Below are 16085 nucleotides of genomic sequence, written 5' to 3'. Positions count from 1 at the left end.
ACTGAAAGCTTCCCATAGTCTAGAGAAGGAAAAACCACACATGCTAAGCATTCTAACACATAATCATTAATCAAAGTAGGTTAATAGTAATAATAATGTTCACCTCTCAACATGCATGTAGGAATGCAGCTCCTACCCAAGCAAAACAGTTAGTTTAAGAACACAATTAAAAATGCAAGAAATAATAACTTTGTTTGAGAAGTTTCAGCACATTCAGTTAAGATGCAAACTGCCTACTGTTACCCAACCTTCCCCTCCTACCCCCCACTTGTGCCATGCATATGAAGCAGTAAAGAGCACCGTGTGTCCAAGTCAAAAGAACACATCACTCACATGTTTCCCCATTCAGGTATGCAAGCAAGTCTTTCCTATCAGGTCTTCTTACCACAGGAATGTTTTCAGTCTGAAAAGACAGCAGATGTGACATTAAACTGTTCTTCCCTCACAGAGACTCACTGAAGATTTTGCACTTGTACTGAAAACTACTCATTCACACAAAGACATGACCACGTGTCCTGCCACCCAAGGAAGTTTAACTATCAAGCTTAAAGTGCAACCACATCCTAGAGGATGTTCAGCTACACAAAATTAAACTTACAGCTTGCTACAAAACAGAGAGGGCAGCCTTTTTCCTCCTTCCCTTCAAATTTGCAAATAAGATCAAGAACTATCTTTTATCACACACACAAACACTTCCCTGCCAGGAGTTTGTATTGATACATAGAAACCATGCATCTCAATTGTGTTGTTCCAACACAGCACTGCTGTCTCAGGTAACAATGGAGCACAAGGAAAGATGAAGAGTGGCCTCGTAGAAAACATGGAAATTAAAAGGACTTTTAAAAATTCCTTTATCTTTATTTGTAGAGCTTAACCAGTCATTTTTTTAATTGGATTGCTTACTTCCAAGTCCACTCCAAAGCTGTTCTGCTTTTCTCCATTCTGTAGATCCCTGCCATCTAAGGTACTAAAGGATCACCTAGATTGGTATCACTCCACACAAGAGATGGACAAAAGTACTCCTGAAATAGTTTAGTGCTGGAAACAATTATGTCCATAGAATATCAAGATAAATACTGCCATTACTGTTAATAATTGGTTGACAAACTCTTGCTGTAAACATAATTTGGTGGTTTGAAGGAATAATCTGTTAGGAAGTGAATTGTCAAGAAAAGTACTCCACCCTGACAGGACTTGTCATGTGATCCTTCTGCAGAGGTGATTGTTTTTAAACAATCATACACACTCCAATGCATATCATTCTCACTTTCCCCAGCCAAATTCATACACACAAATGCTATTATCATTCCCTGAAAATAGCTACACATATATTCATTATCACAAGATAGAAATCACATTTTGTATGGTCTACTTACTGCAGCACGACGGACATACACAGGATGGGAAAGGTGCACATTATTGAGCAGGAACAAGATAGAATCCAAAGTGTAGTATTCCCTGGGCTGGCCCTCTTTCCCTGTCCTGTAACACAGGAAAAGATTGTAACATTTCACTTCTCCATCTCTGTCTCAAGCACACCCTCTTTTAGAAAAGTTCTCTTTTCTTTCCAGATGACAGTTGAAAAAGCAAGCAGTTATTATCAGGCTATTGCCAAACTGGTGAGCTCTCAATTGTGCTAAAAAATACAGGTGAGGGAGATGAGTTCTTCCAGCCTCATTACTGCATGAATTATTTAAAAAACCTTCTCAAAGTAATCCAAAGTAAGAGCTGGATGTGTTGTAAAATAAACAAGCAAGACTTGGGAAATCATAAGTACACATTCCCTCTCATTCACATTATTTATTCTGATTATCAAAGGAACTGTCCATCACATGTGAGACAGCCAGACAAACAGAACTGAGCTGCAAACACAATAAAGCATTACATCATCCTCAGGTACAACAGGCAGGAATTCTCAGCACTGGAGAAAGCACAGTGAGAACTTGGGATACATAAATTCCACAAAGTCTAGGGAGAAAAGGGCTCAAAACAGTGCCCAAAGATTAAAATAAGGTGTGACTACAAATTAATTGCACAAAAATAATCAGCAAAATGCCGAAGGATACAAAATCACAGTGAGCTCCCGTACTGAAGTCAGACCACATCACAGTAACACAACAGCATCAAGTACAATCTCAGCTTTCAAACAGCTTGTTTCAAAGATACAGCTTTTAAGACTAAAAGAGAACTTATTCTGTGCAGCTATTCACAAAAAAAAAAAAAAAAAAAAAAAAAAAACACCAAACAAGGCTAAATAAATCCCTGGCCCAGCTTGGCTCCACGTACATTGAACAGAATTCCCCCTCTCCCACGTTCACCCATTATGCTGTTACTACAAGATTTTGTAGGGGAAGCAATGCCTGTTCATGTTTCAAAAAACTCTACTCCCTAAACACTCACACTGCTGTGAGAAACAGCCCTGGCAGTCAGGAAAGCAGCAAGGGCAGCAATTCCACTGCCCACCCCCACTTTGGGACATGCCAAACCCCAGCTGCAGGCAGGACAGGGCTCCTCCACATTGCCAGTCCCTGTCCCTGACCAGCTGGCTCACCTTAAAGCCTGAGGAAGAGAAGCCACCACAAAACCATCCCAAAGCTATAAAATTAAGACTGGTAGAGAATTTTCAACAAACAAGAGGTTTCAGGAAGAAGCCCTTTCATTAAAAGAGTTTTCCCTCTAAGTACAGTGGCTTTACTCATGGCTCATCATCAGCACCAAAACACACACCACAGAAGTGCCAGCCTCACCGGGGATAGGGAGAGGAAACAAAAAATACTCAGTCACAACTGTATGGAGCCTGAAAGAGCCACACAAAAACCTATTAAATCAACAGAAGTTGTAAGTCTATTTTCTCAGTACTGCAGATTTAATGCCACCTACTGCTTTGCTTGTCATTACTTTTCTGGAATCAGCTAAGAGGGCCCAATAACCTGTTTAGAACTTATTATCAGCAGTAAAGTTCAAAACCTCACATTCAAAATAATGCCTGAGAAAACCAATGCAAGAATAACATGCAGAGAAAAGGGATTCAGGATACCAAAACTGTAGAATAAAGGGAATAAAGGGCCTCTCTCACCACTGTCCCTTCCTTCCAAAAACTTGGTCTGCGTGAGGTGGAGGGTGCCTGTACTTTCTGTTGCGGCAGAGGAAAGGGAGCAGACACACAGGATCTTTCTTTCAACTGCTAAGAAGCCAAAACTTGGCTTCACAACTACAGGCAGCCACCAGAACTGGATTCCTCAGCAAGGAACTGTTTGAACAAGCAGCAAAGCAGTAAGGATATATATATATATATATATATATATATATGGTGGTATCTAAACACACTGGAAGCACTAGCAGAAACAAAAGCTTCCTCCACACAGGCTTGGCTCTGAAGCAAAGCCATGATGTCACACGATACAGCTGTCACTTCATTTTAAAACAAACACTTCAGATTGTCTTAGTTCAAAATCACTCATTATTTCTTTTAAGTGTGCCATATGCACTGAGCACGATAGAGAAGTCCAGCTGGTCATCTTCTCAAACTTTACAATATTTAGCAAGAAATGATAAGATATAAAAACAAACAAATACTGAACCATTATCTATTAATTGAAACAATACAGTGTTACAAAGGCACAGGCATTGCCAAAGCTCAGCAGGGCACAGCTGGTACTTCATCACTTCAACCACACACACAAGAATTCCCCGTGCTCATTATGGCTCTAAGAGGATGTTTTACTAGGAGGACAAGATACTGCACAATAATAGGAAATCATCAGATGGACAAGCAGCTGCACACAAGGAGAAAACCTAAGCCTAAACTGACATTTCAACATCAGTGTGTGCGCCTCCTAAATATACAGAGAACTAAAAACACATAGATCTGAGGGTAGTTTGCCTCATTCAATTTGCAAACATCTAAAGTAGAAATAGAAATTGATTCTGTTATTTTCCATATTCAGTTATGGCATCATTTACTTATGAAAAAAATTTAAGTCATAGGAGGCAGGCCACAACAAACCCAGTGACAATCATTAAAGCAAAAATATAAGGAAGAGTTGCATCTCCTACAAAATAAATTCCAGCTTAAAAACTGAAAAAATGTTTATATAATAGGATAGAGTAAATTTCACCTGCTCATTTTTAACACCAGAAACTTACTTCTTTCTCATCCATTCACCTTCCACCTATGGGCACCAGGAATTTATTCATTTTCAACAGCTTTATTTCCTCTTTCCTGTTTCAAAGCCTGTAGCTTTACAGAGGTACTAAGGACCTGTGTCTCATCCACAAAACTAAGCAGAAAACTTTAAATACACAAGACAAAGCATGCTGAGTATCACACAACTGACAATACCCTGGGCCAGCTGCTCACTGTTTGAAAACTCAACTGCATAACCAAGCCCCTTGACTAGGCAAACAAAGCAATAAATTTCTCTGGCAGATTGATTCCTTCCTTTTGAAACAGATTCATTAATTACTCTTCAAGACCCATCGGTCAAAACACACAAACCACTTCATCTCTGACCACCTAGCCTTTTTCATGTGCTAGTAAGAGCACCCCTATAATTATTATCTGGAAACTAAACTGGATTAAAGTTGCTTTCCCCCCAAACTTTTTTTTTTTTTTCCCTCCAGGTTACCTTTAACTTGGCTTGATTCCTCAGCCCAATTCCCTGTTTGGGTGACACTTGTGCTAGCAGAGAGAGAAGGCAATGCAGGGCAGCACTGCTGACTTCTGCCAGCTAAGCAGCTCGAGGAGCCACAGCTAAATGTCTCCTGGGACTACTTCTAATTCTAGCAGGGACAAATGCCACTGCTGCTCTTCAGCCTAGCATTACTCTCTTCAGGCTGGAGATGCAATTACAGCAACCGTGCTGGGGACACCTAAAACAGAACTCAAGGTTTGTTCTGTGAAAGATTAAGCCACCAACACCTGCTCAGTGCAAGCATAACTTGGATCCTGTCAAGTGACCTGAATAAAAAAGGGTTTGAAAGTTTTTGAAAATGTCTCTCCTGAGTGTAGCAATTACCTAAATTAGCAGCTCTTGAAGTGTGGTGTTCAAGCTACTGAGCATGGCTTGCAGAACTGGTCTCATTTTTACAGTGTCTTCAATTTAAAGCTGGGACATGCAAAATACCACGGTGGTTGACAAGAAATGCTGTGAACTGAGAGCAAAAGCCACTGGTCTAAACCAAGATTAAGTAATTCACTTCAAACAACCCAAAGAACAAAACCCCTCAAATGCCACCACACACGTACCCCAGGAGGGGAGCACTCACAGCTCTGACAGGAGCTGCTGCTGCTGTGCTCAGAGAATCCTCTGCTCACCCACACATCCTTCTTGACCAGGAAGGTAAAGCTGCCTGGCTGTACATAGCAAAGTTTGCTCTCCAGCTGCTTTTAGGCTTTTGGTAACGATTTCTGAGTCTAATCCAAGCTCTCCTGAGCAATAGGATAGGGCTGGCACATCAATTTCTTGTTCCCTGCAGAAGGGCAATGAAACTTGTTTGTCTGCTTAACCACTACTTTTTACCACTTGGGAAAAGCAACTTGTAGCAAGGAAACCACCACATCTGTCTACACATTGCCCAGCAAAAATATAGCCAGGACTTCTAACTGCTTATCCAAATATTTGTCTTCCTCTTCAGTCTACATAGCAGTATCCCCCACCCAGGCAGGAAGCACAAATAACTCCAAAATTAGTTTCTGAAAGCTTAAAACAGGTAATGAAAAAGCAGATTTCTAGTAATATATAAGGAACAAAGTAAAATCAGCTATGGAAAGTCCACCTACAACTGAAGATAAGCAAGTAGGCTTATTTCCTTTCTCTCTCTCAATCTAAGGCTAGTAATAATCATATCATAATTATGAGAAAAAAAAAATTCCTGGTCAGACTTAACTACAAGTTCAGGGTTTTGTGAGAAATCTGCAGGTACTTCTGCTTTTCCACAAAGGTTCACAGGATAACATGTCCTCTTTGATCAGTACCTGAGCTTTAACAAGAAGCATTTTTCCCTCTTAAGTTTGAAAAAGACTCATTGGAACCCTTCCAGTGAGGACACTAAGAAGCAAGCAGCTGCTAAATTCTGAGGAAAGGCAAACAAAAAACTCCTTTGCAATACAAGCAATCCATGTTCCACTAGGAAATTCAACAGGTAAACCCCCCATTTACTAGAGGCTTTCTAAAACCAGGCATCTTATCTACTACATTTATCATTTAAGCCGCATAAACACTCTCTCTACTTGTCTATTAGGAAAAGACCAAGTAGGAAACAGCCTGCACCAGGTCCTGCCCAGGAAGAGGCCTCAGGTGGGGGCAGAGCACCTGCACAGCTCACCAGAGGGAGCGTCGGGCCGGGCCTCGCTGGCTTCGTCCTGGCGCATCAAAGCTCCAGGAGACGAGCAGCAGTCCCGACAACCCAAGACAGTACAATCACAGACTACGGCGAGTGGGAAGAGACCACCAGGATCACCGACTGCACCTCCCGGCCCCGCGCGAAATACCCCAAGAATCCCACCGTGGGCCCGAGAGCGGTGTCCGAGCAACAACGTAACGCTTTGGTCTTTTTCACCAAACACCCGGAAAAACTTGGGAGAAGCTGCCTGCTGCCATCTCATCGCATGAGTCTGCAGGACGGGCCCCGCGGGCGGCACGGACAGGAGCGCCGAGAGCCGAGGAACGGCCCGGCCCCGGCTCCGCGGCTCTCCCGGCCCAGGGCAGGACCCGGGAACGCTCCCGAGGGGAGCGGCGAGCGCTGCCTGCCCGCCCGGGCTGCCGGGGGACAGGGATCGCCCGCGGGACAGCCGGCCAGGGCGCCGGGGCCCCGAGGCCCAGCGGGGGGCGGCACCAGCCCGCCCGGCCCCGTCCCCCTGGCTACCCGCGGAGCGCCGCCGGCGCCAAGGACGGCGGCGCTCCCGTCGCCGCTGCTCGGGCGCAACTTCGGGGCAACTTCTCCCCCCACCCGCCCCTCGCCCCGGCCGCGTCGCTCACCCCCAGATGACATAGTTGGTCTTGACGTTCTTGGGCCAGGAGAACTCTCCGAAGATCACCTCGTCGCCCTTGACCACGATCTCCTTCTTCTGCGTGTTGTACTGCCGCAGCACGCTCAGCACGTCCGCCATCTTCGCCCGGCCGCCACCGCTCCGGCCGCCGCCGCCCGCCGCAGGACCCCGCCGGCGCGCCCCGGGCTGCCCGCCGCGAACGCCTGAGCCAACGCCGCCGCGCCGCCTAATAGGGGCGACGCCGGACGCGTTGCCATGGGAGCGACGTGGGCCCGCCCTGCCCGGGAGGGGCGGAGCCGGCGGGCGGGAGGCCACGCCCCCTTGGGCCTCAGGGCGGCCGGGGCGGGGCGGGGTGTGTGGGTGCGGCTTTCCCGTGCTGAGCGCACGGAGCTTGCTTGTGTTGGGTGCGAAAATAGAGCTTTACACACCATCACTGCCTACGTTTATCGCCGCTGCTTCTCCTCTCGGGAGCTTTGATGCTCCCGGGTGTCCGCCGAGTCACGGCGCGAGACTGCGCCGCGCTCCCCGGGCGCGCGGGGATGGTTTTGGGCGGGGGCAACGAGGAGTTTTGGTGGTGCTGAAGGGGTTTTAGAGGGTGCTGGAAGGCGGTTGGTGGTGCTAACGGGGTTTTAGGGCGCTGGCATGGATTTGGGGGTGCTAGTGGGATTTTTCTGGGTGCTGGGAGGGATTCGTGGATGCTAAAGCACAACTAAAAAGGGTTTTGGGGATGTTGAGGTTTGAGGGGGGTTGGGGGATGTTAGGATAGCATGGGGTACACTGGGAGGAGTTTTAGTGGGGCTAAAGAGACTTTAGAGGGTGCTCAAAGGGATTTGAGGTGTTAATGGGGCTTTAGGGCGTGCTGGGAGGGGTCTGAGGAAGCTAAAATGAATTTGGGGGTGCTGAGGAGGTTAGAGGGGTGTTGGGGTGCTGGGGTGGGTTATGGTGTACTTGGAGGGGTTTTGGCGACACTAAAGAGGTTTTAAAGGGCCCTGGGAGGGGTTTGGGAGTGTTAAGGGGGTTTTATGTCATTACTCCCAACCATGTGCCCAGCAGCAAGTGGTTGGTAAGGGCTGGGACAGCAGGGTCACGGGAATACCTCAAGAAAACAGTGGGAAAGGAGCAGAGGAAACAGCAGGAAGCAGTATCAGTGACGTTTACACTGGACATCAGGAAAAGGTTCCTCACCCAGATGGTGGTCAGGCTCCCCAGGGCAGGTAGTGGTCCCAAGCCTGCCAGAGCTCCAGAAGCTTTTGGGCAATGTTTTCAGGCACGTGCTGGAATTATTGGGGTGTCCTGTGCAGGGACAGGAGTTCAGCTCGATGATCCTTGTGGGTCCCTTCCAACCCAGGCTATTCTGTGATCTGATTTCTCAGACACTGTGCGTGCATCTCGCTCTGCAGGCTGGAGAGAAAATCTCCTGTATCCTGGATATAAAGCTGGGTTAAAAAAAAGATAGAAAGGTCTCTACTTCATCAATCACAAAAATGTCCTTTAATTCTGATACAAATAAGCCATCAAAAGACCATAGCAAAAAAAAAAGGTCATTAGGGAAATGTTGCCTGTAAATGTGAAGAAGGACGAACAGTAATGCTGTGGAGCACATCCCACATTACACTGCAGAATTTGGGATCTCAGAGCTCAGTTTGCTCTGTTTGCTCACCTGAGCAACTGCACAGCTGCAGCTGGTATGTGCTCTCTCCATGTTCCAAGTTAATTTCTTCTGCTCAAACACACAAAAACTGGGAGCATAGCATTCCCAGCAGAACCAAACAAACTGGTACCCCCTGGGGAATACTGATTGCAGGATTTGAGACCCCAAAGCAAGTGCTCATCATGACTTATTCCAACCTTTGATGCTCAGAATTTTCCTAACACTCTCCAACACTGGCAGAAAACATGATACCATCTTAAATTTGCAAAAGGCAGAATTGGTTAGTTTTCCTTCTTGTAAGTAACATGTGCTGAGACTGACAAAACAGACTACAAGCCGACAGCCTATAGAATTCCCTGCTTCAGTATGCGAGTGATATCCCCATCTGTGTCAGAACAACAACATGCAGAGCACCACAAGTGTATTTAAAACATTTCAGATATGGTATTGAAATAGTCTAGCACACAAATATGTATTACAACACCCAGTAACATGGTGAATTACACCAGTCACTGCCAATATTTATTTGTCAAAGGGTATAGAGTAGACAAATACTCTAGAAGACAAAGGCATAATGATAATACATCGTTTCCTGAACTGGATTTGGAATTATCACTGGAGCTACAGCTCATGAAAATTGGAACAGGACTTGAAATGCTTCCAGCAGGCCAAGTCCCATTTCCATGCCTCATCCAAAAGGGCCAGTGTATCCCTTAAACCTGTGCTACCTCTTCAGAAACACATCCTGTACATCTGCTGCACTACAAGCAATACTTCTTTCCAGTGGGACACACAGTCACTGTGTTACAGTGACACAAAACCCCCTCATTTCAGTTCTGCTCCATTCTGCTGCTCAGGGAGCAGGGAATGGTGCAGTGCACAGTCAGCTGCATGCACAGCTACAAAGAGGTTTATTTTCAGGTTTCCAGAAAACGTTGTGGTTCTGGTTTCCTTTTTCATTTAAGGCTGCCTTCACTGGGGAGAACACTGAAAAAGAAAGCTGAGCAAGAAGGAGTCTGTGCACTGGCAGCAGTTCAGCAGGGACAAGCTGCCTGCACCCTTAGGAGCAGGATCCCTGCAGGAGCCCGGTGTGCTGCTCTGGGAGGAGGGAACAAAGCAGGGAGCAGCAGGGAGCGAGTTGGTCTCGCCCTGCTGAAATCAGTGCAGACGGGAAACAAAGGATGGAGTGGCACAGAGGTGCCGTGGTCGTGCTCCGGCAGGAACAGTGCAGGTAACGGGAAGGAAGCACGCGGAATGACCCAAGCCATGACCCAGCTTTGTGTCAATACCCCCCATATGTGCTCGTGACGAAAATCAAACTCCACTTAAATGGGAATTATGTCAGCCATAACTTCACCTCCTCCTGTCACTCACTGAAAACAATATAAATACAGCTTTAGTGGTGAGGGAGGTCAGAGGACATGCCATCTCCTATCCTGGCACTGTCAGAGGGCTCTACCTAGCTCCTCCCCACAGGGACACCTACTGGGTAAGACTCCAGCGCTCGGCTACACCAGGTGCTTGCTCGGGAAATTCGGAAAGCCAGCCTGTGTTTGTGATCATACTCTTAGTGCTACATTGGCATCTCCCGACTGACTGTGCTTGTGGCTGGCTGCGTGGTTCGTATTTCATGGGCTCACACACACCTCTGCACACAGGGTGCTCACCACCAGCACAGAGCCACAGGGTGGGCTGGGCTGGGAGGAACTGCAAAGGTCATCTCTTTCCAGTGCCACAGCAGCTCTGCATGTCTGCTGCTGAATTGGCCATGCTCAGAAGCGAAACCCAGCTGTCCCAGTCCCTTTGATATCTGAGGAGCAGCTGGAATGCCAGGGGGCTGATTTTCTGCCAAATTTAATGCAAAAATATAGTGGGTTTACTCTTAACGTGCCACTTCAACTGGGAGTTTACAAAATAGTTCCCACAGTTTGCTTTGGGGATCATAGTGACATAATTAACCAGCATTTAAATAATTGAATCAGGATTTGATGTGAAACTGTTTTCATGTGGCATTAGATGCCTGAGAGTTTATCAGTTTTATCACAGAACGTTAGGCTAGAAAATCATTATCTGAAATGAGCAAGCAAGTTACCATTTGCTAACATGAAAGTATATGACATGGGTATAATGTTTCAATGGCATTTTTTCACTACTTTAACAGGTTACACTGATGTTTTGTAGGAAAGCAAAATTAAGTTGCAAAATATTAGACAAATTTACATAATAGGTAAGTTCATTTAAGATTAATCAACATCCAGAAAGATACATCATGCATGAACACACATTCCCTTTTTTACAGATACGTGTGAGCAAAACCAAATCAGTACACGAGTGCATTTCCTTGCAGCATTTTTTAAAACATAGGGCTGAGCACTGAACAGTGATCCAGAGCACAGTTTTCTCTCTCAACTAAGAGGGGTTAGAAAAGTTTCTCCACGACTGAAATACCTGTGCAGACCCCAGAGGGGATGCTCAGGATATATTCCACAGGAGTGCTCTGCCAGGGACTCGTATTTGACCAGGCTCCACAGCAAGGTAAGTGGGGGTGAAATAACAGAATATTGTTGAACAGCTTCTACTGGGCAGACTGAGGAAATAAAAAAACCCAACACCTCCACATAAAGTAAGACCTCCCCCTTTTTTTTTTCCCAGGAGCCACTGAAAACATTCCACACATCACACAATTAGCCAACTCCACTAACACATCTTCCCAGGTACCAGGAGCAGCTCTTCATCCCCCAGCCATTATTTACTCCGTTCCCAACGCTCCTGTTTCACTGGTCAGTTTCTGACCGCAGAACTGCAAGGCAGGAAAGAAACCTGAGGAAGAACAGGCAACAGAACCGGGGACGGAGAAGATTTTAAAGTAAGTTTTACATTGGACAAAGCAAAGGCACCACCGAAACCCTCACATCTGGAAGTCAGCCGGGCAGGAGGCCAGATCTGCCCAACTTCCCCCACACCTGGAGCAGCTCCGGGGCCTCTGGGAAACCCAGCCCCTCTTCACGCCTCTCCTGACCCATCCCGGGAAACCCAGCCCCTCTTCACGCCTCTCCTGACCCATCCCGGGAGATCCAGCCCCTCTTCACACCTCTCCTGACCCATCCCGGGAAATCCAGCCCCTCTTCACGCCTCTCCTGACCCATCCCGGGAAATCCAGCCCCTCTTCACGCCTCTCCTGACCCATCCCGGGAAATCCAGCCCCTCTTCACGCCTCTCCTGACCCCATCCGGGGAAAGCTGCCCCATCCCATGCTGCCCCTGTGCTGCCCTGTGCTGGCCCTGTCCCTGTTCTGTCCCTGGCCCTATCCCTATCCCTGGCCCTGGCCCTGTCCCTGTCCCGGTCCCTGTCCCTGTCTCTGTGCTGTCCCTGTCCCTGTCTCTGCTGTCCCTGTCCCTGTCCTGTCTCTGTGCTGTCCCTGTGTCTGTCCCGGTCCCGGTCCCGGTCCCGGTCCCTGTCCCGGTCCCTGTCCTGTCTCTGTGCTGTCCCTGTCCCTGTCTCTGCTGTCCCTGTGTCTGTCCCGGTCCCGGTCCCTGTCCCGGTCCCTGTCCCGTCTCTGTGCTGTCCCTGTGTCTGTCCCGGTCCCGGTCCCTGTCCCTGTCCCGTCTCTGTGCTGTCCCTGTCCTGTCTCTGTGCTGTCCCTGTGTCTGTCCCGGTCCCGGTCCCTGTCCTGTCTCTGTGCTGTCCCGGTCCCGGTCCCGGTCCCGGTCCCGGTCCCGGTCCCGGTCGCTGTCCTGTCTCTGTGCTGTCCCTGTCCCTGTCCCGGTCCCGGTCCCGGTCCCGGTCGCTGTCCCGGCGCTCCCGGAGCACCGGCAGCGCGGCGGGCAGCCCCGGGAGGCGGCGCGGGGCCCTGCGAGGAGCGGCGCCGGGCGCCGTGAGGGCTGCGGGGAGCGCCGCCCCTTCCTGCGGCAGCCATGGCCCTGCAGGGGGCGCTGCGCCGCGTGGCCGCGGCCTGGGGGGGGCGGTGAGTGCGGGCCGGGGGCACCGGACCGGGACCGGGACCGGGAATGGGACTGGGATGAGGATCGGGACACGGATAGAGATAGGGATCGGGACCGGGACCGGGATTGGGACCGGGACTGGGATCGGTATCGGGACAGGGACCGAGACTGGAATTGGGGTCGGTACAGGGACCGGGAAGGGGGAAAGCTCAGGGATCGGAACCGGGATCGAGACAGGGACCGGGTTCGGGATCGGGACTGGGAGAGCGACAGGGTTCGGGATGAGGATGAGGAAAGGGATCGGGATCTAGACCGCGACTGGGATTAGGGTCGGGACAGGGACCGGGACCGGGACCGGGACCGGTACCGGAACGTGGACAAGGACAGGGACCGGGACCGGAACAAGGACCGGCGTCAGGATCGGAACAAGGACCGGGTTCGGGATCGGGACTGGGAGAGCGACAGAGTTCGGGATCGGGATGAGGGCAGGGCTCGGGAGCGGGGCGGGGTGCCGGGCCCGCGGCAGGCAGGTGCGGAGCGCGGTGTCTGTCACACGGTGTCACACGGTGTGTGTGGCTGTCGCGGGTGTCACACGGTGTCACACGGTGTCACACGGTGTGTGTGGCTGTCGCGGGTGTCACACAGTGTCACACGGTGTCACCCGGTGTGCGTGGCTGTCGCGGGTGTCACACAGTGTCACACGGTGTCACCCGGTGTGTGTGGCTGTCGCAGGTGTCACACAGTGTCACACAGTGTCACACGGTGCGTGTGGCTGTCGCGGGTGTCACACGGTGTGTGTGGCTGTCGCGGGTGTCACACGGTGTCACACGGTGTCACACGGTGTGCGTGGCTGTCGCGGGTGTCACACGGTGTCACACGGTGTCACACGGTGCGCGTGGCTGTCGCGGGTGTCACACGGTGTCACACGGTGTCACACAGTGTGCGTGGCTGTCGCGGGTGTCACACGGTGTCACACGGTGTCACCCGGTGTGCGTGGCTGTCGCGGGTGTCACACGGTGTCACACGGTGTCACCCGGTGTGTGTGGCTGTCGCGGGTGTCACACGGTGTCACCCGGTGCGCGTGGCCGTCCCCGGCGGCGCGGAGCGTTTCCCGTGTAACGGCCCCGCCGGGCCGTTCGCAGCCGCAGCCATGCCGCTGCTCCCCTTCCCTGCGAGCACACGAGAAGCGGGGTGGCTGCAGATGTTGCAGCTCAAGTGAACTCCCATGGAGAAGTCAGTGAAATACCGAAAGCAAACAGGGCAATGCGGTGATTCTTTGAAAGCTCGAAGATCTGACTGTCATTTCTTTTTAGTTCTAGAATGGGGAACAGCCACACCGCTTCTGTAGGATTCTCTAATGATGCTGCTGTGAATCAAATACAGGTAGCATTATTTATGTTGCTTTTGCTGATTTTCAGCATTTATAAAAACCCGTTACTTCAAACCTTTTTTTATTTACACAAAGAAATACTGTAAATAGTTCTGCCTGTTGAACCTGTTCCTATGTTCATTATGGTTATCAAGCCATGCTGGTAGTTTTGTTTATCCACAGCCCTGGAACCTGGTCTTCCTAGGCTGCACCCATTTGATTTTTTTTTTTTTTAGACCGCTACTCAAATTCAGTGCTGACATTGGGGGATAGAACCTTGTAAAATTACTGATATCAAGTAAAGTTAAATATTTTAGAAGTTGTGATTTTTTATAAATTTACTGATAGTTAATGATAGCCTGAAATCCCCTTGAATTTACAGTAAAGTGATAAGGGCATATCTTCCACCCACTGCTTTTGGTCACTGTGCTGGCACATCCCAAGTGCCTTAGAGACAGAAAACTGTCCCAAACAATTTAGGGGGACAAAAGGAGTTGGGCAGACTGCAGAGCAGAGTTGTACCACACACTCCACCATCCCTGTGCTCAGTTTGGAGCCAGATGCAGGTCCAACCTGCCTGCAGAGGTGTCAGCAGAGATTTTCCTGTGTTTGCCACTCTAACAGCAGCTTTTTAACTTGTCTATTACTTTCCTGACTGTTCAATAGTGTTCTAAGTGCATTGGCTTGAAGCTCACTGACTTTTAACTTTCTTTTGATCACATAGGACATTATTTCACACAACTGTGTGGTGATTTTCTCTAAAACAACATGCCCATACTGCAAAATGGCAAAAAACCTCTTTGAGGGTTTGAATGTGAATTACACAGCTGTGGAACTGGACGCAAACACAAATGGAAGGCAGTTCCAAGATGTTCTGGAACAGATGACTGGTGCCAGAACAGTAAGTATATTCTCTTATACTTAACAAGTAACAACTTGGGCTACACACATCACTCTTGGATTATATCCATAGCAAGTCCTTAATTGTTTTGAGACAGGTAAATTTGGAATACAAGCTCCTAAATTAAATACTGCAGGAGATCTCTTCTTCTAGAACCCCTCTGGCTATCGCTCAGAGCTGCTCTTTTGCCATACTGGCACTGAAATAATTGAAGTATCAAAGTAATTTTTCATTTGTATATTTAAACCACTGTGTTTAACACCTTTATTTTATTTTGCATAGTCTCACTTGACTCCATTATTGGAATTTATTACAATCACCCACGCAGTGACTTCATCCCACTTTTGAGGGGCACATGCAGTTTCCTATCTCTGTAAATATAGTGGACAAGTATGGGTTGTACACTAATATTATACACACATCTAGATGAACACAATAATTGTGTGTACTGGAGTCCACACGGGCTTGCTTGAATGTTTACCTTTTCTCCAAGAAGTAACTAATGTGACTTTTGTTTTCTTGATAGGTCCCAAGAGTGTTTATCAATGGGACTTGTGTTGGAGGTGCAACAGATACTCAAAAGCTTCATGAGGAAGGCAAACTGCTTCCTTTAATTCATCAGTGTCAAATGAAAGCAAATTTTTGAGCAACCATCACTAGCTTAGCTTTGTCCTCCTTTGTATGAACAGAATTTCAGATGAAATCAGAAGATCACAGACACAGCACAAGCTGCACTCAACAACCTCAAGCCATGGCTTTCTGAATTACAGATCACTCTGACAGACTTTATGGACTTGGCAGATTACTTGGTGTCCTTGCCTCTGCCTTCCCACCACCCTGATGCTCATTAGCAAACGTTACCTAACTCTAGGAGCTCTCAGTGAGACAGTGATGTCATTTCATGGTGCTTACATCCTGCTCCAGGGAAGCCCAGGGTCCACAAACACAATCCTGTGGCTTTTGCTGCACATTAGTTTGCTTTCTAGCTTTGCCTCAATAAATTGTCAGTTTTATTTAATGGTTTCTTTAAATATAATTCTTCTCTGTCAAACTGAAATGTAAAGCAAACCCAGTTTGTAATGATATTGGTGTGTGCATGTCTGCCTCTCCTGTATTCCAGTGCCTGATCACCCAGCTCCCAAATTGTGTGTCCAATGGAACAGAAAAGGGAATAAAGATTCTGGCAGCTTTAGAGAGAGACAGCTTTCATCTTTACTCTGCACTGTGAGGTA

At 48.3% G+C, this 16085-nt stretch overlaps 3 protein-coding genes across 6 annotated transcripts in view; 2 read left to right on the top strand and 1 right to left on the bottom strand.

Moving 5' to 3' along the window:
* The window catches only part of CDC73 (cell division cycle 73), a 102730-nt gene extending 95554 nt beyond the window's left edge, over positions 1-7176 (bottom strand). The window contains exons 1-3 of the mRNA XM_068199548.1: positions 6981-7176; positions 1377-1482; positions 334-403 (exon numbers count right to left, since the gene is read on the bottom strand). Coding sequence (XP_068055649.1) covers positions 334-403; positions 1377-1482; positions 6981-7111 — 307 coding nt within the window. The 5' untranslated portion in view covers positions 7112-7176. The remainder of the gene's footprint in view (positions 1-333; positions 404-1376; positions 1483-6980) is intronic.
* GLRX2 (glutaredoxin 2) overlaps positions 1-16045 on the top strand; it is a 140796-nt gene extending 124751 nt beyond the window's left edge. The window contains exons 1-4 of one of the 4 annotated variants that reach the window (XM_068199560.1): positions 12523-12606; positions 13897-13966; positions 14677-14853; positions 15380-16045. In XM_068199560.1, coding sequence (XP_068055661.1) covers positions 12557-12606; positions 13897-13966; positions 14677-14853; positions 15380-15499 — 417 coding nt within the window. In that variant the 5' untranslated portion in view covers positions 12523-12556 and the 3' untranslated portion in view covers positions 15500-16045. Of the gene's footprint in view, positions 1-12522; positions 12607-12926; positions 12947-13730; positions 13817-13896; positions 13967-14676; positions 14854-15379 lie in introns of those variants that run through there. The other 3 variants (XM_068199563.1, XM_068199561.1, XM_068199562.1) reach the window with 3 other exon arrangements.
* The window catches only part of LOC137479226 (beta-1,3-galactosyltransferase 2), a 149874-nt gene that overhangs the window by 54887 nt on the left and 78902 nt on the right, over positions 1-16085 (top strand). The gene's annotated exons all lie outside the window — the stretch shown is intronic.

The sequence above is a fragment of the Anomalospiza imberbis genome, chromosome 9 (assembly GCF_031753505.1).
Source record: "Anomalospiza imberbis isolate Cuckoo-Finch-1a 21T00152 chromosome 9, ASM3175350v1, whole genome shotgun sequence".
NCBI classification, from domain to species: domain Eukaryota; kingdom Metazoa; phylum Chordata; class Aves; order Passeriformes; family Viduidae; genus Anomalospiza; species Anomalospiza imberbis.
The sequence above is the reverse complement of the archived record's forward strand: the minus strand, read 5'-3'. Positions and strand labels throughout refer to the sequence as shown.